At 36.4% G+C, this 22098-nt stretch overlaps 1 protein-coding gene across 8 annotated transcripts in view; it reads left to right on the top strand.

Annotated features, from left to right (window-relative positions):
- LOC117177559 (SH3 and multiple ankyrin repeat domains protein 3) overlaps positions 1-22098 on the top strand; it is a 542967-nt gene that overhangs the window by 297642 nt on the left and 223227 nt on the right. For all 8 annotated transcript variants that reach the window (XM_033368366.1, XM_033368371.1, XM_033368368.1 and 5 more), the window contains one exon: positions 6405-6530. In XM_033368366.1, coding sequence (XP_033224257.1) covers positions 6405-6530 — 126 coding nt within the window. The remainder of the gene's footprint in view (positions 1-6404; positions 6531-22098) is intronic.

Genomic DNA, 22098 nt, shown 5'->3' with positions numbered 1-22098 from the left:
TCGTTTCGGTAAACGAATAGTTTTTAATAATTGTTTATAACAATATCTTCTGATGAATACATTTTCTGCATTTAATTCCGTATTTACCTCCAATATACTTGTAATTTGCAGTGATTTCTGTAAATTGTACATAATATTCTGTCACAATTTTATGTGAATTAAAAGTAACTAATTGATTATTTTAAAGTGATTGCATATCAAATGTAACTTATTATTCTAAAAAAATTAATAAATAAAGAATACTGAAAAAAATACATATCACATTTTTATTCAATTATAATTACTTTTTTATCACAAAAGTGCTCAAAAAGTACTCACCAGTGGTTATGAAAAGATTTTATTATAAGCAGTTATTTATAAAACATATTTGTTTATTGATAAAAAACACATACATTTTGAATCAATTACAATCACTTTTTTGCCACGAAGATACTAAAAAGAAGGCCAAAAAGTAATCATAAGTGGTGATAGCAATCTTTTGTTATAAACAAATAATTATTGATTCGTGGTAAAGACGTATTAGTATACGTGCTGAATGAATTATATACACTTATTTGAGACAAAGTTTTCGACAGACGACCGTATTTCTACGTCCCGGTACGCTCAGGTACATGTATGCAGGAAGAGTGCACTTTCCAAGGTCATATATGGTGACCTATTAGAGCCAGGATACTTTTTTTTTAATTTAGGCTAAATTGCCTCTACCTTATTTAATTCTTAAGTAATTTTTGTCGTAGGATGCACAGGAAACGAGATATTTTCGAAAAAAAACAACAAATTCTCTGTTCTTAGTCAAAAATGCAACAAAAAATCAACTTTTGAAACCTAGCAATTCCCAAAATAATAGGTCTAAAATATCTTTTTTTTAGATCTACGCACATTTTTTTAGAATCTATTTGATCCTCTGGCATCATTAACACAAACTAAAACGGACATGATTTATTTTGAAAAACTGAAACTGCACTTTTCTGCCCGTACAAAAAGGCAAAAATGACCAACTTTGAGGGATCATAACTTGTGACCTATTACACAGGCCTACTAATAATGGGGTCATGTCAGTAGTTGGAAAGTGGAGGGTCATTTCCAAAGTATTTTTTTACGTAGAATACGAATCCGGGGTGAGAATTGGCCCATTACGCAAGGATTTTAAGATATTTGATGTCATGTACCCAAAAAATGGCGTTTTTGGCTACTTTTGAGGTTATGTACAGAAGACACCAAATTTTTTGGGATTTCAATAACCCCGAACACCCCTAAGTACACATTTTCAAGAGAAAACATCCAGTAGAAAATTTCTGCCTCAAAGTATTTGAAGCAAATGCTCAAGGCATAATGAGACATGTCTCGTAATTTTAAATTGGCGTAACTCGGTAAAGATTAGGGTGGCCCAAAAAATCACATTTGAGAAATTTTAACGGGCTTGTTGGCCAAATCGTTCTCGCATGCAAATAAATGTATGCCTATTTTTTTATTTTCAAAACAAAATATTTTTAGAACTCGCTCTCAGACTTCAAAGTTTCTGACTTGAAGTAAAGAAATCCTTACACCAGCTACAGGTTTAACCCAGAGAGCAGTTATAGATCTATTAACTTATTATTACTCGACCATTCAACTCCTTGTCAGTCACCGCAGCTTGGGATGACAGCAAATACGGTGTGCAATGAGCGGAACGACCGAGGGTTAACTTTTTTTGCAGCCGTGCACCTGCAGTCCCTTCAGTCGGTGTTCAACTTCAATGCGTCATTTTTCATAAGCTTTTCTTACGCTTTACTCAATTTAAATTATACTTTTAATCATTGGTTTTTAGAAATCTATTCTCAATAGTCTAAAGAATGTTTCTTCAAAATGTCAAGTTACACAATTATATTTGAGGGTCAAAATGAGCCTCCAAAAATTGCCATTTTATGCCATTTTTGATATGCCTGAAACTTTTGCATAATATTTCTGAGATATAGAATTGCGATAAATGCAATGTTCATTGATAAGTGAACAAGTATATTAATTATAAAATAAATTGGCTTATAAGTTCCTGTCCAAAATCGAAGAAATAAAAATTGGAAAGATTTTACATGTTAAACTCCATAAGATATAAAACTGGCCAGAGCGAGTTCTAAAAATATTTTTTTTCGAAATTAAAAAAATAGGCATACATTTATTTGCCTACTAGAACGATTTGGCCAACAAGCCCGTTAAAATTTCTCAAATGTGATTTTTTGGGCCACCCTAGTAAAGATAAATAGTAATTGAACTCTGTGACTCTCAAATTAAAGAGAAACAGCAGTACTATATGATACAACTAAAGAGAAATTCCCAAAAATATTTGTGTTTTTTGTACATAACCTCAAAAGTAGCCGAAACGCCGTTTTTCGGGTACATAACCTCAAATATCTTAAAATCCTGACGTTATGCGCCAATTCTGACCCCGGATTCAGATTCTACGTAAAAAATTACTTCGGAAATGACCCCCCGCTTTCCAACAACAAAACCATGTTGGCCTGTGTTATACGTAGGACATTGTTATTTTTTTTTGTAATTACAGAGAATTGAGTCAACTTTTACTCACAAGTGGAAGAGTTTCCCGTGGAGTAATTAGGTGCGAAAGTACACAGTGTTTTTTGAAACTTAGTGATTTTTCGCTGAAAATCCAAAAAATAGAGGATAGCCGGTCATTTTTTTAAACAAAATGTTCTCATAATTTTGTCCTCTTACTTTTTTCTGTTGGACATTTCGCTCTAAATTGCAATGGGCATTATCCGTCCACGCAAATGTAACTTTTGGAACTGTTTAAAAAAAGGCCGGTTTGACACTTGATCTATTCTAGCATTTTTGATATGTCAAAAGGGACACCTTAACGGAACTTTTTCATTAAAAACATTGGAAATAGGATTTTTTGGGAATTTTACTTATGATTTGAACGCCATGCCTGGACTATTAAGAATTTTCTTATTTATCAGTCATCTCGTGAAATCCATATACAGCGAAAGTCTGATACTGTGCCGGTTTTGGGGCTGGCAGTGATGGGGAACAAACCCGATGGAGGTCCGCTCCGCTTTTGTTTGGTCACGACTGAGAGACCGCTGCACACCTCGCGCAGCTCCTTTCACTCGCTCATGCGGCGCAGCGTCAATTCTCGGAAGAACTATATCATTAAAATTCTTCAAGACCAAATGACTGTTCAAAAAAAAATTAATACATGTAACTTTAAATCGCTTTTTAACGGCGGCTATAACAATAAATAAATCATGATTTTGTCCTTTGAAATCCGGACATCAGTGCGACGACCATATAATAAGATAAACAACGAAAGTGGCAGCTATTTGTAGCCGTTTAGACTTTTGGTCATTTGATTTAAGGCTTCCGCTTATGATGAAGGGGAGGTCTCGAATTAATTATTGTATATCAGTTCAGTAATTAAATCAGGCAATTTTTCAATATTTGATCCCTATAATGCTTCTTTTCTCATTTTACAAGTCGGTTCACCTGGTGCAAATAATGTTATCGAGTAGGGGACGATTTTCAAGTTGACCCGTGGCCGCTAATGGAGTTTTAATAAACCCGAAATCTAAGAAGAACACGCGATATTACATAGGCAGTCCTTCGGGAAACCGGTTCATATTTCGTTTCGCTTCACGCTTCGCTTTAGTCGCTCAGAATATAATACCGAAACGCTTAGTCTGGGATCCAAGAGCACTTGAGTATCCATTTTAGGTCCTGATGATTTGATGATTGATTCTTGTGCAGAATCTCATATCTCTGAAAATTATTAAAGTTTTGAAAATATTTTTCCGTATTCATTTAAAGAAGTGTGATATGCACAAATTTTGTCAATCGTGTATGTTGATTTAATTAATAGTTTTCGATAAAAACAATAAAATATCGTTTTCACATCTGTGTGTACGAGTGTTAGTAAGAGCATTGAATGTACAGGCAACGGGGGGGGGGGGCTCGGAAGCTGCAGGTTTGCAATCTGAACCGCAACGTCATACATAAGCGCATACGCGCAAAACATTCTGCTTAATAGAATTTTCTAAACCAATAGCCTAATTAAAAAAATGTCAGAACAAATTTTCTTTGTATCAGCTAGTTCTTTATGATTTTAGAAAAAAATTGTGAAATGATAAAAAATGTACTGTAGAAACGGCTTTTCATTAAAAAGCTATTTTATTGTTTTTCTCGAAAACTATAAATTAAATCAACATACACTATTAACAAAATTTGTGCGTATCACACTTCTTTAAATAAAGATGGAAAAATATTTTTAAAACTTTAATGATTTTCAGAGATATGACATTTTTTATCTAAACACATAGAATGTTAAATAACAACAAAACGACCCGGAATTCGCTATATGCACCCGATATATTCGGAATCAGTAGAACATTCTGCACAAGAATCAATCATCAAATCATCAGGACCTAAAATGGATGTTCACTCTCCTCTTCGGATCCCAGACTAACTCATAAATACGTTAATTCTCAACCATGTATACGGCATAAGAAGCACAATATGATATTTGAGAATCTATTCAGATATTAAAATATTTTTTTAACTCCTGGACGTGCTGTGCGACTAATTATTCTGTACTTTTTGTTCGGAAATTATTTCTTAACTGACTCAATCCAAAAATCGATATTATGTAAATGCTTCTTTTAAAGAATGAGACACGTTTTGTATAAGAAGAAAGCTTAGGTTTTTTTATGAACCTTTGAGTTAAAAAGTGGCAATAGTGCAAGATACGAGGTCTGTCCGGGAAGTACCCGACCTTGTGGTGTAGGCGGAGAAATAATTAATTCTGATCAATGGCGATGATATTTCCTTTAAAGTACTCCTCTTTGGAAACTAAAACCTTCTTCTAGTGATCCTCCCACTTTCTATAGGGCCGTTGAGTGATTTACAACAATTGTATTTCTCACTAATAAGTTACCTACATACTCTTTATATTTATGAAAGAAAATTTGATGTAAAAACTTACTTTTTAAGAAAAATTAAATATTAATTACTAGAATAAATAATTCTTCCAAGAAACTTGAGTTGTTGAATTGCTTATACCAATAAGAGAAGAAAACTGAAGGTGATTTTATTATGGTCTTATTAGTTAACTTCCTAATCACAAATCAAAAAAATCTAAACTGTTTACAGATTTTTTGATGCGGCGCTTCTACCAAGCATTGACTACATTTAACTGTATAGAAAATACGTCTGAGCTATTCATTTGCTCTGTTGAATTGTTAACGAAGCGTTTAAAAAATAAATTATTTGCGAGAAAACTTTGAATGGAACTTTACGTTAAAAAACGTCAATTTTGACTCAGAAAGAGTGGTATAATTAAAAAAAAATATTTTTATTTAAAAAGAAAGAAAAAAATACCTTCAAATTATTACTCATAGCTTTATTTAAATCGCGAGAGGAGCGCGTAAAAAGCATCCGTCTGCGAGAAACCCCTTATCAATGAATGTTGCGTTTTAAAACATTCCAGACCTGACACAGAAAAGGTGCATAACTTTTTTATCTTTTAATTACAAAAAATGGAAAAGCTTTCGAGCTTTTACTTAGCTTTATTGAATCGTGAAAAAAGGTGAAAAGAAGTAATCACTTTAAAAAAAAAATACCAAGCATGGATTTTGACCCACTTTTAAATAGAACTAGGGCATAATCTTCTCCAGACACATGAGTTAGGTAAAAACAATTACTTTACGCCAATGAAACGCTTTTCCGAAATTCGGAACCTACCCCGTTTTGCCTCGGGATTTTTTATTTGCATAATTAAAAATATACAAATTTTAGGATGGAAAAAGTAATAGAAAATCACAACAGATCGTCTCTTTAAAGTCAAAATGGTTATCTGTCTTTATATTGTTAATTTTTTTTTTAAATTTGCAATGAATTTAATACAGATTGTTTTTAAGATCTTAAATATTTAAGAGTGATCTGAAAATCTCTTTAATATTATTTGGTTTTTAAAATTTTGTGTCAATTCGGGATTGCCCTGGGTTTTTCTAGATAAGTAGAATAGAACAAAGGCGCGAAATCAGTGGAAAATAGTCTGGAATTTCTAAAATTTCCTTACTAGAATGTTCTGGAACTGTCCAGAATATTTTGGAAACATCTCTCTCTCTCTCTCTCTCTCTGAATATCTTTTTAGTTATACTAAACAAGATTGCAATTATAAATGTGTAATATTATATGTAGACTTTATTTGCACGCAGCATGTTATATTTTTAGTATTACTGAAATTGACAAACAATTTTTTAATCATAATCAGTTGTGCTTTCATAAAGCAACATTCTTTTTCAAAGTGCATGTCCTCGATATATTACTGTCAACATAGATCACAAAATTATACGACGCTCTGATCCTCAGTTGCAAATTTGTTGTCCTTTTTTCAACGTGAATATATTCTGTAGGAATTGAAGGAGAGTTTTAACTACGGCCTCTTCTGTCCACCTATTAATGGAAAAGCAGGGAAGTTTCTGGATGAAGAACGTCACCTCGGCGATTATCCCTTCAACGGACCAGTTGGCTACCTAGAGGTGAGTCTGTAAATTTTTCAAGAAAAGTGCGAAGCCTATATGTATTGATTGGCTCCGAAATGTCACAGCATGTAACTGTTTGTTTCAACGCAGCTTGAAACTCCAAGTAGATAAACTTTTATTTTTCTGCCTGCGGGCCTTAAAAAATTGACTTGCTTACACTCCCATTTCCTCTGTACAGAATTTTCTTACACCCAACTCCTAAAAACTAACATCCACCCACACTTTATTTCTAAGATTGCTCGCTCTTATAGCTTTTCCTTCCTCGGTTCGCCTCGCACGCACGTTCCTACTTTCTCGCTTTGCCTCGCATTACCAACTTCTGCCTCCGCGACTGATATCTTCGTCCGCTACTTCCATATGACCCCCCCCCCTTCAAGCAAAAATACCTTCATGCTTATCGCACTTCTTTCCACCTACTCACACTCCTTCAACTAGTGCTTCACTTCTGCATCCGCCTTCCTGCACAATTCACACATACAGATGCTTTCGCATCTCATCCTCGCTATAAGTTCCGATCTTCCTTTCTCTCCTTTTGCACACAAATAATGCGCTCTCTCCCTTGGCATGATCCACGCATAATTCTTGTTAAACCTTGATTGTCTTATTCTCTCCTCCCCTGCTTTCCTTCCAAAATCATCTTCGAACAACCACTTTCGCAGCCCCCACACCTGCCTAATTACCAGATTTGTCCTTCTCACTCTCTTTTATATGGCCATTCACTCCTCTATTCCTCCGAAACAGGAAGCCCAGGTACACAAACTCTTTTACCTCCTCTGCAGTCTTTCCCTTTCACTTCCACTCTCCTCCTTTAACCCTCCTACCTCCTTTCCAGAACACCATAACCTTACACTTTTCCGCATTTAACTCTAACCTATTCTTATACTTATTCTTAACCTTTTCATCATATCCTTCAAAGCCTCCTCCCTCTTTGCTATCAGCACTATGTCATCCGCATATAGGAGTCACAATATCCTGACCTCTCCTATCCTAATTACTCCTACTGCTCCGAACGCTAGCTTACTTTCTGATGCGCCTAGACAGGGATTCCTTTCCGCTCCGCAGTAGATGTTGGCAAGTAGTTGGTTGACAACCACTATTTATGTGACCAGTCACAGGGGAGCCTTACGGTCCCCCACGAGACGTTGGGCAGTGGTAGGGATTTGACCCTACATCAACTATAATTATTTATAAAAATCTGATCACCATCGTAACACAACAATTAAATAAATAGGCATTAGGGCTCAAACCCCTACCCCTTACCAACGTCTCGTGGGAGGTAAAAAGGCACCCCTGTAATTACCAACGTCTCGTAGGGCACAAGAAGGCATCCTTGTGACTGGTTAGAGAATTAATGTTGGCCAAATCCCTACCCCTTTCCAACGTTTCATGAGGCGCGGGAAGGCACCTCTGTGACTGGTTGCAAAAATAATGTTGGTCAGACCACTATTCCTTTCCAATGTCTAGTGGAGGTGGAAAGGCACCCCTATGACTTGTTACAGAAATTGTGTTCGTTAAACCCTTACCCCTTTTCAAAGTCTCGTGGGACGCAAAGGCAACCCTGTAACTAGTTATAGAAATAATGTTGGTCAAACTCCTGCTTCATACCAAGTCTCGTGGGGGACGAGAAGGCATCCCTGTGACTAGTTACAGAAATAATGCTGGTCCAAATCCTAACCCTTTCCAACGTCTCCTAGGGACGGGATGGCACCCTTGTGACTGAATACAAAAATAATGTTTGTCAAATGCTGCCCTTTCCAACGTCTCAAAGGGGGACTGGAAGGCACCCTTGTGCCTGGTTACAGAAGTAATGCTTGTTAAACGCCTATCCATTTTTAACGTCTCGTGGGGGGCGAGAAGGCTCCTCTCTGACTGGTTACAGAAATAATGGTCGTCAAATCCCTACCCCTTTTGAACGTCTCGTGTAGGGGGAGGGGGGCCGAAAGGCATCACTGTACTGGTTACAGAAATAATATCGTTCAATCCCCTACTCCTTTTTCAACGTCTTTCAAATCGGTGTATCCTCAAATTTCTCGGAAACTATGACCTATAGAATAAAATGTTTAAAACAAAAATTGTGTAACTCAATGTCAGCGACAACTTTTGTTTGGACAGTTTTGTGAAATTTTTCATATTGTTGTGTTGGAAGAAAATTAATAAAATTCAGTTATTCGGGACTTTATCCAATATTCATAAGGCTTATAGATTGTTCTACTTTATTTTGAAATTCTTAAGAATGCTTTACATTATTCTTAAATGTTATGGGGTACTATAATGTTCTAGAATTTTTTAAAATATTCTAGAAATATAGAACGTGCATAATACGTATTCCTAGAGTATTCTGGTAGTTTCTTCTGAAGTTTCCCTTTACACTGAACGTAATAAGTTACACAACATAAAAGTGTCGAATTTAGAATAGAAACAATTCTAAAATATTTTAATTTTATATCATCATTCTAACTGCAACTAATTGAATACGCTAAACGATATAACAGGCTTAGATTGTATATTCTGATCCAGATAAGGAAACTAGGTTTAAATGACGCGAGAATCAGTGTTTTCCGAGTTTCCCATCGCTGATTCTTAAACTTGTCAATGTGGAAACGAGCCTTTCTCCCTATAGACCAGTCAATGAAGGATTTGAGAAAAAAATTCGTAAAAGTAGCATTTTTTTCATAGATACGTTGGCAATGGCTTGCTAAAGATATTGTAAAAAGTCTCCAAACATACGTGTACGGCAAAGTTCCGAAATTCTGGAAAGTGTTAAACAATAACATGTTTTTTTAAAATTACTCGAGAACTGTTGATCTTAGGTCGAATATGGTGATGTGAAAAAATGTTCATAATTTTATAGTGCACAAAAAAGGTTGTATTTATTGTGGACCTATTATCAACGGCTGCGCTATGAATTTGGATTAGATGCACAATTCTTTTATTTCTGAAGAAATAAAATAAAATCTCAAATATCCTGGAAAAAACGTCGGAAATATATCAGGCGATTTGTACTGGAGAAAATGCAGGTTCCTGTTAACAAAAAAACGACTAAGTCATTTGCATGACAAACTATTAGTATAAAATGAGCTCAACTTCAGTGTACAATTTGATAGGTTTAAGGGGATCAGAATGATAATATTTAGGGCCTCTTTTAAAGCTTTAAACAAATAAATTTCAAAATTTAAGCTATGATATCGGAAGCAGCGGTGATTATGAGTCCTAATTGCAGCAATGGGAGCGGGGGCGAGAACGGTTACCTCTTTCGATCATATTGAACCCTTCGAAATTTTTTTGCTCACTTTTCTCGACAATAGACTTGGCCTTCGGTTGGCCGTGACGTCACTGCAATGCAAGTTCTCAATTATTTCGCTGAATTCAACTATTTTCTGAATAAAATTAAAATCCTTTTTGATTAAAATATCACATACCACGTTTTTCGTTAAAAAATTACCTTCTGTGGTTAATAATTCCATTACATAGTTGAAAGCGAAACTACTTTGTTTAAAATCATTTTATTTGGAGGAAAGAGATAGGCCAAAAACAAAACACCATAGTTACGATAAAGAACGGAACTTAAAGTTTATTGATCCTGGCATAAAAAACCTCCACTCAGGGAGTGGAGGAAAAAGCCTCTTACAATTCTACACTTATAACTACAAAGCAAATTCACCTAAACGCAGTTCACACAAACCAGTAACGGAGATCGACAATCTAAGCGGTGATCCAAAGAACTGATCCTAAATACAAGCGATGATCCACAGTAGTGATCGAAATACAAGCGGTGATCCAAAGTAATGATCCAAATACAAGCGGTGATCCACAGTAATCATCCAAATACAAGCGATGATCCAAAGTAATGATCCATCATAAGAAGCGGTAACAATCCAAAGATAAGCGGGGATCCACATGACAATGATCCATCATACGTAACGCTAGTACTTCACACTTGAGTAATCACAAACGATCCGCTACAGGACGAAGCACAGCTCGGGAGCACACAACCGTAATCCAGAATGTGGCGAGGCACAACACAGAGCGAGAAGGATCACTATATACTCGAAATACAAACTAGGCCACTATGTCGGTATGTCAATCGCACGTGAGACTGAGTACAAAAAGGAGATCTGCTACGTTCGACTACTCACGAAGAAGTGAAGACTATACTCCTCGACCCTGCAGGGATAGATGACCGCTTACAAATTTTCCTAAACTTTATGATCGCAATACGTGACCGAACAATGGTCCACCGGAGAAACAATTAACTTTGATCGGTCGAAGGCCATGGAAGATAACAAGCCCGCATGGTTCGCACAATAATCATGGTAACGTTTGGTAACGTTTCCAAAAGTTGTCTCGAATGCTCTGAAGCAACTGGAATCATGACAGCCGGTTTTCAGGTACTTCTGAAATTCCTGCACCAGGAATGAGGCCTAACTGGTCTCCAACTAGGAACTGGGCTGGAGTGAGAGCAGTCAAGTCGTCCAATTCGTTAGTGAGGGGGTATAATGGGCGAGAGTTCAAACAGGCCTCTATTTCCACTATAACTGTGGATAATTCCTCAAATGTGAGCTTGTGGTCTCCTATCACCCTTTCTAAATGTTTGGTAGATTTTACTCCAGCCTCCCACAATCCCCCACAATGAGTCGTGTTTGTTGGAATGAACGTCCTGTCGGTCCCTTCATAGGCAGGTATTGCTGCCACTTCACCGTAGAATTTGGAGGCGGCAGCAAACATTTCTCGAAGTTCTCGAGCAGCTCCTTGGAAAGTGGTACTGTTGTCAGTCGGTAATCCACCGGGTGTTTCTGAAATACTGGAGTCCAAAGAATTCTCTGCAGATCTTTATCATCAGGATGTACTAGAATTTGGCGAAACATCTTTACTATATCAGCAGTGAAGACGTATCGATACTTTCGCCAGTTTAGAAGTATTAAGGAAATATCACTTTGAAGAGCAGGGCCTGCCATTAGAAATTCGTTCAAGCAGTGTTGTTCAGAGGTTTGTCGTCATGCGTCGAATACCACAAGAAATTTCCACTGAGTGGGTGTGGACTGGACTACGGAATGATGTGGAATGTACCAGGCTCGCGGGTTATCTATTTCGGTTTCTGGAATTTTCTCCATGTGACCTAATTCCTCATATTCTTTCAGAAAGTTTTGATAAGCCTTAGCAAGCTGAGGATCCCTGAGGAAAGGACGATGAATATTTGAGAGTGAGCTTAAGGCTACCCGCCGGGTTTCGATAAAAGAAGGTGGAGGTTTTGCCTTTAAAGAGACGCGAACTGTATACCGTCACTCACCGTTTCGAGAATGCTTATCTGAGTAACGTTGATCACAGCCTTCATCCTCTGGTTTTAGTTTCTTTATAGGCGGGGCCACCTCTTCCACAGCCCAAAAGCGTTCAAGCATTTCTTGCAAGCCATCGTCTAAGGCGAAATGCATGGTTTTAAGTGTTATTGAAGATGTGCGCGCCGCCCGCCTTGGAGTGTCCGAATACAGTGATCCTGAAATGATCCAGCCAAACACAGTATCTTGAGCTATTAATTGAGTTGGTGGAAACCGGCGTAATCCTGAGCGCAAGACTTGGCCATAGACATCGACCCCTAGAATTATATCAATTGAGTCTGGTTCTAGCCAATAAGGATCTGCTAACTTAATATCTTCAAACAGAGCAGGATCAAAATCCGTGGGTTTCCTGGAAGGAAGTTGTGATGTAAGACGTGGCAGTATTAGAGCCTGAACTTCAAGATAAAATGAAGTGTCACTATATGATTGTAATCATACTTGAGTAGAGGCACGCACAGTACCAGCTCTTGATGCACCAATTCCAGTGAGGGCAATCCTTTCACGGCGCTTGGGAAGTTCAAGTAATTGCGCCATTGCCTCAGTAATAAATGAAACTTCAGAACCCTGATCGAACATAGCGCGGACACCTACTGGAGTTCTTCTAGGGCCAAGAAGCATGACCTGAGCCGTAGCGAGAAAAACGGAGTGTCTTTGGGTCGGCATACTTGCTGTGTTAGACGATACTCTTGCTGAAATCCGGGGGTCCCTAATTTCTTGAGAGAGATCAGCGCTCTTATTGCGATTCGCGGAAGGGGTTGCTCGTTTCGGGGATGCGTCGTGAATCGACGAATAATGTTTTCCTCTACACGTTGAACACCTATTTTTAGATTGACAATTTTTTTAATGATGGTCACCCAAACAATTAAAACACAAACGTAGGCGATACACCTTTTGTTGACGTTCATTGGGGAGTTTTCCTTGATACTCGGGACATGTAGTGATATAATGTCCACCCTTGCAGAGTGGGCATAGAAGGGCTGATCTGCCATGCGTATTAAAATTGAAACTGGCATGAAAAATGCGTTTGGAATTTGCTCCAGATTTTGAATGAGTTGGGACCTGCCTATTATTAGTCTTAGTGTTAGCAGCAATCATACAGAGTGCATGAGAGCGATGTTCGAGGAATTCTGTGAAATCATGAAAACTGGAAAAACGATCCAGTATTTTTATATCCGTTGATGCTGCCGAAGCACCTGAGACAGCTTGACGAACCTTCATACTAAGATCAGCCTCCCACAGCTTACGAGAGTCAGAGTCTAAGTGGCTGGCTAATACATATACTAACCATATTCCCCAATGTTCCACAGGCATTTCAAGGTTTGTCAGCGCGCGTACGATACGCTGAGCCTCATCGCTGAATGCACGTAACTCATCCGCAGACTCCCTTTTTAAATTTGGCAAGTCTATTAAAGAAGTTAATAGATTATTTACTGTCAGACGAGGGTTAGAAAATCGCCCTTTCAAAGCCTGCCAAGTTGATAAGTAGTTTACGTTAGTCATAGTCACATCCTTAACTAACTCGGCCGTGGAACCCCTGAGGCATGATTTTAGGTACTGCAACTTAGTCACATTGCTCAGTTATGGGTTATCGTGAACAAGAGAGGAGAACAAATTACAAAAATTATCCCAGTCTTCGTAGCGGCCTGAAAATGTTGGAAGATCCAATTTGGGTAGTTTAGCATTTCGAGGATACATGTCCGACTCGTCCCTGTCCACCGTTCTCTGAGCCTGACTGCGAATAGTTATTGAAGCAGTGTCGAATCGATCTAAAGCTCGCAGCATTTCGTCTTGAAGGGATTTTTATGCATTTCCTATCTGAGCGAACACGTTATCGACCATGTAAGGATCGGTAGTGGCTTTTTCCTTCACAATGATTTCAGCATGCGTCGCGCGAACTTCTTCCCAAATTTTTTCAACAGACGCGAGTCGTTGTTCGACAATACTGCGTGTATGGCTTTTTGAAGCACTACCCTTGAAACGCGTATGTATGCGCTCAATTTCTGTCATACGAGACAATTGAAGGGCCCTTAACCCTTTCAAAGATACGGGAACCATGTTCACTTATCGTGTATTGACACTAAATGTAAACTGTTATTTAACCAACAGTACCCAAAACAACAAGGAAAATAGAGCAGAGAAATGGATAATGATCCAAAGCATGTGAATCTTACAAGTCTATTAATTAAAGGCAAATCAAAATGAACTTGCGTTAATCATACATTAAAGTAATACTCTGCGTGGCAAACAACCACTACAACACCAAAATCCATTTCTCAATTTCTCAAAGGCTCAACATCCCCTCCAATCCGGCTCGAAGGACCAAAATGTTTTGCAAATTAAATCATAATTCAATCAAGGAGAGCTCGGTTTTGGAGAAAAGAGATAGGCTAAGAACAAAACACCATAGTTACGATAAAGAACGGAACTTAAAGTTTATTGATCCTGGCATAAAAACCCTCCACTCAGTGAGTGGAGCAAAAAGCCTTTTACAATTCTACACTTATAACTACAAAGCAAATTCACCAAAATGCAGTTCACACAAACCAATAACGGGGATCGACAATCTAAGCGGTGATCCACAGAACTGATCCTAAATACAGGCGGTGATCCACAGTAGTGATCCAAACACAAGCGGTGATACAAAGTAATGATCCAAATACAAGCGGTGATCCAAAGTAATGATCCATCATAAGAAGCGGTAACAATCCAAATATAAGCGGGGATCCACATGACAATGATCCATCATACGCAACGCTAGTACTTCACACTTGAGAAATCACAAACGATCCGCCACAGGACGAAGCACAGCTCGAGAGCACACAACCGTAATCCAGAATGTGGCGAGGCACAACACAGAGCGAGAAGGATCACTATATACTCGAAATACAAACTAGGTCACTATGTCGGTATGTCAATCGCACGTGAGACGGAGTACAAAAAGGAGATCTGCTACGTTCGACTACTCACGAAGAAGTGAAGACTATACTACTCGACCCTGCAGGGATAGACGACCGCTTACAAATTGTCCTAAACTTTATGATCACAATACGTGTCCGAACAATGGTCCACCGGAGAAACAATTAACTTTGATCTGTCGAAGGCCATGGAAAAAAAGATTACGCTCCAGCAAAGAATAAGGTAACTTTTGAACAAAAATTGGAATATTTCTAGTCAATTTTCAAATAAAATGATTAATTATTGAAAAATTATAATTATTACATGCATTTTTAACTGAAAAGATAAATTTTAAACCAAACATAAAATAGTTAAATTTTCAGTTAGTAAAATAAATTGTTAACAAAATAAACATAACAAAGAAATTTTCAGCAATATAGTTTAATTTCCTAGCAAAGAAATTAATTTGTAACCAAAAAGATCTATTTTCAACAATTGAGAGTACGCTTCTAACAAAAAAGACGAATTTTCATCTAAAGCAGATAGATTTTCAACTAAAAATAGAATAGTTAAATTTTCAGTAAAAAATGAATTTTTAATTAAATGAAATTAAATTTTCAACGAAATAGTATTTTTTTAACAAAAAAGATTAAATTTATATTAAAAAAGATCAATTTCCGACAAAAAATTACAACAGTAACATTTTCAGTTAAAGAAATGAATGGTAAATTAGAAAAAACTTATTTTCAACCAAAAAGATGATTTTTACACAAGATACATGCATTTTCAATAAAATATTTGAATTTTTAAAGCAATTTTAAAATAAAAAATGAATGATTCACCTACAAGATTAAATAATCTCCCAGAAAATTCGAATTTTCAATCAAATACAGGAATTTTAAACCAATTATTTAAATTTTCATCTTAAGAAGATAAATTCTGAACCACATATTTACGACTTGAATTTACACTTAAAACAATTAATTGTCAACTGGAAATCCTAATTTCCAAGAAAGTAAATAAATGTTGAAAAAAATGTTCATCAACTAAAATGATCAGTCATCAACCAAATAAATTAATTTTAAACAAAGTTTCAATTTCAACTATGTAATGGAATTATTAACCAAAGAAGACATTTTTTTAACGAAAAACGTGATATTTGATATTTTAATCAAAAAGGATTTTAATTTTATTCAAAAAATAGTTGAATTCAGCGAATTAAAAAGGATTTTGAACCAAATTATTTGAATCCTTAACAAACACAGATTAATTTGCAACTAAATAGTAGCGATTTTTAATGATAATAATAAAAATAATTTCACTTTATCGAAAATGCCCGAACTCTATCATGTTTTCCCTAACAATCCCTAATTTTCCAGAACCCTCAGACCTGTAGCAAGTCTAATACTTGTAATTTTGGATTTTGAATTACAGACAATTGTTCCCGGATTAATCATGCTCATCGCAAGCAATAATAAAAAACGTGTTTTGCGGGAGCGGCCATATTTTCTCAATCTACTCAGTCTCCACGTGTGCACTGAGAGAAGTGTTTAGTGTACACTACTAAGTCATTAGTCATAGCTACTGCACCGTTTAGTAAAATATGGACAGACTAGATATTTAGTGAAATCGACTAAACGTCCGTTTAGTCAGCCCCACTAGACAGCGTTAAGTAGCCTCTTCTGAACGATTCGTAGTACGCACTAGTCCTGTTTAGTAGACACACTGTAAGCTTTGTCGTTTATACTATCCCTGTTTAGCAGGTTCTACTGAACGATTCGTAGTACGCACTAATCCTGTTTAGTAGGTTCCACTGCACGCTTTGTCATTTATACTAATTCTGTTTCGTAGGTCTTATTAATCCACCGTACTGTTTAGTAGCTCCTACCACACGATCAATGAATTTTATTAGTAAAAGAAGTGGTAAATAATAAGCACAGGGTTCTAGAAAAAAAACATGCTCGAAGTTTCGAATATTATTTTATTATAAGATACTTTAATTCATATCCACGTAAATCAAAATGTACATTAATTATTATTCATTAATCTAATATTTAAAATTTATACTATATTGCACAGTATGTCTCAGTGTGATGAATTCAGTCCCATCATTTAAGCAATGGTTATTACATGGATTGCATTACATTGCAGAAGAGGTGCGTCCCCTCTGTTTTGGCTGAAAACTCTTTTTCGGTAAAAAAAACTTTTAGGATCTTTAATTGAACAATAAATTAAGCGATTAGCGAGGCAAAAGGTTAAAGGCAGGGATTTGACCAACATTATTTCTGTGACTAGTCTCAGGGATGCTTTCGTGACAAACCCATATTTGAGACATCTTAGTAACAAAAGTAACAATAATTTTAAACTTTTGCCTCGTCAGATCGCTTTATTTATCGTTTAATTAAGGATTCTAATAGTTTGTTACTGAAAAACAAAAAATTCCAGACAAAACAGAGGTGACACCCTTACTCTGCAATTGCTCCAAAACATGAAACACTGCATATGTAAGTAATCAAATGGTACTCAGCCTGGAACAATTCGATGTACTCTTCGAATTTCCACCTTTTCATAACGTCTTCCATAGTCGGTAGTAGATGGTACTACATGATTTTTCCGTTTAGTAGCTCCGACTGACCAGACAGTCAGAGGTTGTACTGTTCTATGTAGTGGCATTTACTAAACGGAACCAAACGGCGTTTAGTATTTAACACAAAATGCATAGTATAAGATACGAAACGATCGTCTACTAAACGGATGTAGTACGAATGACTAAATGAGTTCTCTCAGTAGAAGTAAATTCCATCACAATTTTCTAGTGCTTAGGGAATAAAGTACAAATTAATCCGAGTTATAGACATTTCAAAATTATGTTATATTTATTGTTAATTGTCTTATTCACTGCGTTTGAACATAAAAAATTCATTTTTGTAATTATGGTTTTTCATAGTTTCTTAAGGATATATTTGTAATTACTCTTATTCAAATTATCAAGCAGAATATATTTTTCATCAAATAAAAAGATGGCTTAATGTGCATTGCATTAATTTTATTTTATAATTTTATTTTTATTTTTGAAATTTTCCTCATTGAGAACCTGCATTGCAGTGACGTCACGGCCAACCGAAGGCCAAGTCTATTGTCGGGAAAAGTGAGCAAAAAAATTTCGAAGGGTTCAATGTGATCGAAAGAGGTAACCGTTCTCGCCCCCGCTCCCATTGCTGCCATTAGGACTCATAATCACCGCTGGTTTCGATATCATAGCTTAAATTTTGAAATTTACTTGTTTAAAGCTTTAAAAGAGGCCCTAAATATTATTATTCTGACCTACAAATTGGAAAATGTACGGTATGAAAATAGAGGAACACTTGCAAGAAGTTTCATCTCAAAAGCATCCCCTTAAAACATATCAAATTGTACACTGAAGTTAAGCTCATTTTATACTGACATTTTGTCATGCAAATGGCTTAGTCGTTTTTTTTTTGTTAACAGGAACCTGCATTTGCTCCAGTACAGATCGCCTGATATATTTGCGACGTATTGCAAGGATATTTGAGATTTTATTTTATTTGTTCAGAAATAAAAGAATTGTGCAGCTAATCCAAATTTATAGCGCAGCCGTTGATAATAGGTCCACAATAGATACAACCTTTTTTGTGAACTATAAAATTATGAACATTTTTTCACATCACCATATTCGACCTAAAATCAACAGTTCTCGAGTAATTTTAAAAAACATGTTATTGTTTAACACTTTCCAGAATTTTTTAACTTTGCCGTACACGTGTGTTTGGGGACTTTTTACAATATCTTTATAAAGCCATTGCCAACGTATCTGTGAAGAAATATGCTACTGTTACGAATTTTTTTTTTAGTGATATTTGTTCCCCGTTGACTGGACTACTACTACCCTTTAGCATGCCATTCATCGGCCAGCCATCAGTTCGTCGACAGCTACTGGTCAAAATTATTACTATAACATGGATGCTAATGGAACTCGCCAAGATTTAATGCGGTTTGATCGAAAAACGGTTTTTCGAAGTTGGAACTTCAAAAATACCCCGACGACTTGCTTTTTTACTTATAAGGGTAATTCTGTGCCTAATATGTCGGGAATTTATTCGGCTATATGCTCCTATACATATCTGCACACCAGCCATAGGTGCCCTTTTCACGCGGGCGCCCACAGATCAGACAACTCAGCGGCGCCACTAATAAAAAACAAAATGTCATATAATACATATTTTTTTCTATTTTTGTGCTATTTTTTACCAAGAAAAAATTTGTTTGCTCCATTAGTTTTCGAGAAAACAGGGCGGTGCTAGCTTGAGGCAACTCAGTGGCGCCCTTTACAAAAATCATTCAAAAATCAATAAATTTAACAAAATAACTAGGTTAGATTTTTCTGCTATTTTTTTGTTTTCAAATGTGATATAAAACATTTTTGTAAAATCAAGCCTTATTTTCAAAAACACCAACCCACTAGTATAAACTTAAACCTCTACACTTAATTTCTGAAGAGAGGAGTTGATTTTACACGTTAAGGGTTAAAGTCAAAAAATCGGAGTGTGTATTTTCGAGGAGCTCAAAAATCAGACTCCATTGACACTGGAAAATTCTCAAAAAGATTATTTTTCAACAAAGTTATATCTACGTGGTAGAGAAGAGTTGATTCTACACGTTAAGGGTTGGGGCCCAAAAATCGGAGTGGGTATTTTCGAGAAACCCAAAAATCAAAGACTCTATTGACACATCAAAATACTCAACAAAGATTCATTTTTGAGAAATTTATATCCACGTCGTAGAGTGGGGTTGATTTAAGATGTTAAGGGTTTAAGCACAAAATTAGAAGTGAGTATTTTCGAAGAGCCCAAAAATGATAAACTCTATGGACACTGGAAAATTCGGAAAATGATTATTTTTGAAAAAATCATATCTACGTGGTGGAGAGGGGTTGATTTTAGACGTTAAGGTTTGGAGCCCAAAAATCAAAGGGGATTTTTTCGAGGAGTTCAACATCAGATACTTTATTGAAACGGGAAAATTCTTAAAAAGATGATTTTTTTACAATTACATATTTACGTGGTAGAAAGGAGTTGATTTGATACGTTTAGGGTTGGATCCGAAAACCGAAAAGGTAATTTTCCAGAAGCTCGAAAATCAGAGACACTATTGACACTGAAAAATTCTCAAAAAGATTATTTTTTGATAAAGTCATACCTACGTCGCATAGAGGGGGTGATTTTAGACGTTAAGGGTTGGAGCCTTAAATTTTGGAGAGGATATTTTTGTGAAGCCCAAAAATCATAGACTCTATTGACACGGGCAAATCTAAAAAAAATATTTTGTGACAAACTCATATCTACGTGGTAGAGAGGAGTTGATATTAGATGTCAAGTGTTGGAGCCTAAAAATCGAAATGGGTATTTTTGAGAAGCACAAAATCATAGATATAATTAGTTATGATTAAATATTACTTAGATATGACTACGCAGATATAATATCTACGTAGTAGAGAAAATCTTTTTCAGAATTTTACAGCGTTCCTACCCGGAGAGAAATTTCAATAGACTAATTCACGGAAGCGTGTGATTTTAGAGCAAACATTTTTACGTGATTTAAAATCTCGGACTCTGTGATCTAAAAGCCTAGAATTCGAGTCCTGAGATTAAAGGAGCGTGGCTCTGATTTTTGGACTCCTCAAAAACACCCTTTTCGATATGTTGCTCCAACCCTTAAGGTCTAAAATCTACCACTCTCTACCACGTCGATATAAAGTTGTAAAAAAATGATCTTTTTGAAAATTTTACAGTCAATGGAGTCTCCGATTTTTGGGCTCCTCGAAAATACCCTTTTCGATTTTTTGCTCCAACCATTAACGTTTAAAATAAACCCCTCTCTACCACTTAGATAGGAAATTGTAAAAACTTAATCTGTTTACGAATTTTCCAGTATCGATGGAGTCTCTGATTTTTGGGCTCCTCGAAAATACCTACTCCAATTTTTTTGGCTCCAACCTTTAACGTCTAAAATCAACCCCTCACTACCTCGTCGATATAAAATTGTAAAAACTTAATCTTTTTACGAATTTTCCAGTATCAATGGAGTCTCTGATTTTGGGCTCCTCGAAAATACCCTTTCCGACTTTTGGCTCCAACCCTTAACGTCTAAAATCAACTACTCTCTACCACATTGATATGAAATTTTAAAAACATAATTTTTTTGAGAAATTTCCAGTTTCAATAAAGTGTCTGATTTTCGTGCTCCACGATAATACTATTTTATACGTGAGTTATAGCTATATAGATATCGACTTATTATATCGACTTTATATGACTTATATGACTTATTGATATGACATTGGAGAATAATGAGAGAACACAACAATCAGGAGGACAAAAGTCCCAAAAGTTCATGTATACCATTTTTGACTTCAGTCTACAGGTTTGTATTTGGATACAAATAGAGCGGTTGTTTTTGTAACTATTAGGGGTAAACAACAATTTTGCTTCTTGGTTATGCTTTAAAAATATCGTGTTCATGGTTTATAAGTGTTTTTCATCTTCATTTTTTTAAATACGTTTGTGCAGAACAAGAGATTGCTTTTAAAATTAAGGGTTGATTTGTCAAAAGTGTTCAATATCCCATTTAAAAGCAAAAAAAACAATAAAATCAAGTCTAGTCTATTTTTAATACATTTTTTCCATATAGGGGGTAGTTTTTTAAAAATAAGGGTTGACTTTGCAAAAGCGATTGTTGGCTGTACTCGGGGCCTGCGGCTCCTCGTGCAGCCAATTTCATGCTCGTTTGCATTCGCTCGGGTACGCTCCTTACCACGTAATGTACGATTATTCGCAAAATGCATCAAATCTAATCTATCTCGAGTACTCACTCCTGAAAGCCCGGCGACCAAGACGGTGTCATTTCCACCTTAACATACCGTCGCCACATTTTGAGCCAAGACATTCCCGATGATAGCTGCAGGGCGTGCCATGCACACCCCGAGCATTTAGCTCACATACTATCTAGTTGTCCAACACATGCGGGAACGACCTACATTCAAAGGTACAATGCGGCACTAAGAGTACTTTATTACCATCTCTGTCACTCCTACGGCATTCACCTTAATATCGCTCCTCTAAATGCTCCTAGGAAAATTGAGTCAATTGTCGAGAATGGGAAGTGCCGTATATACTGGAACTTTATATTCTCGACAATTGTTTCTGTTACTCACTCGAGGCCAGACATGGTTCTTCTTGACTTCGAGAAGCGAACCATGTTCGTTATCGAATTTTCGGCACCAGCTGACAAAAACATCATAGCCAAGGAAAATGAAAAGA

This window comes from Belonocnema kinseyi, chromosome 7 (assembly GCF_010883055.1).
Source record: "Belonocnema kinseyi isolate 2016_QV_RU_SX_M_011 chromosome 7, B_treatae_v1, whole genome shotgun sequence".
NCBI lineage: Eukaryota > Metazoa > Arthropoda > Insecta > Hymenoptera > Cynipidae > Belonocnema > Belonocnema kinseyi.
Note: the sequence above shows the minus strand (reverse complement) of the source record. Positions and strands in the feature narration are given on the sequence as shown.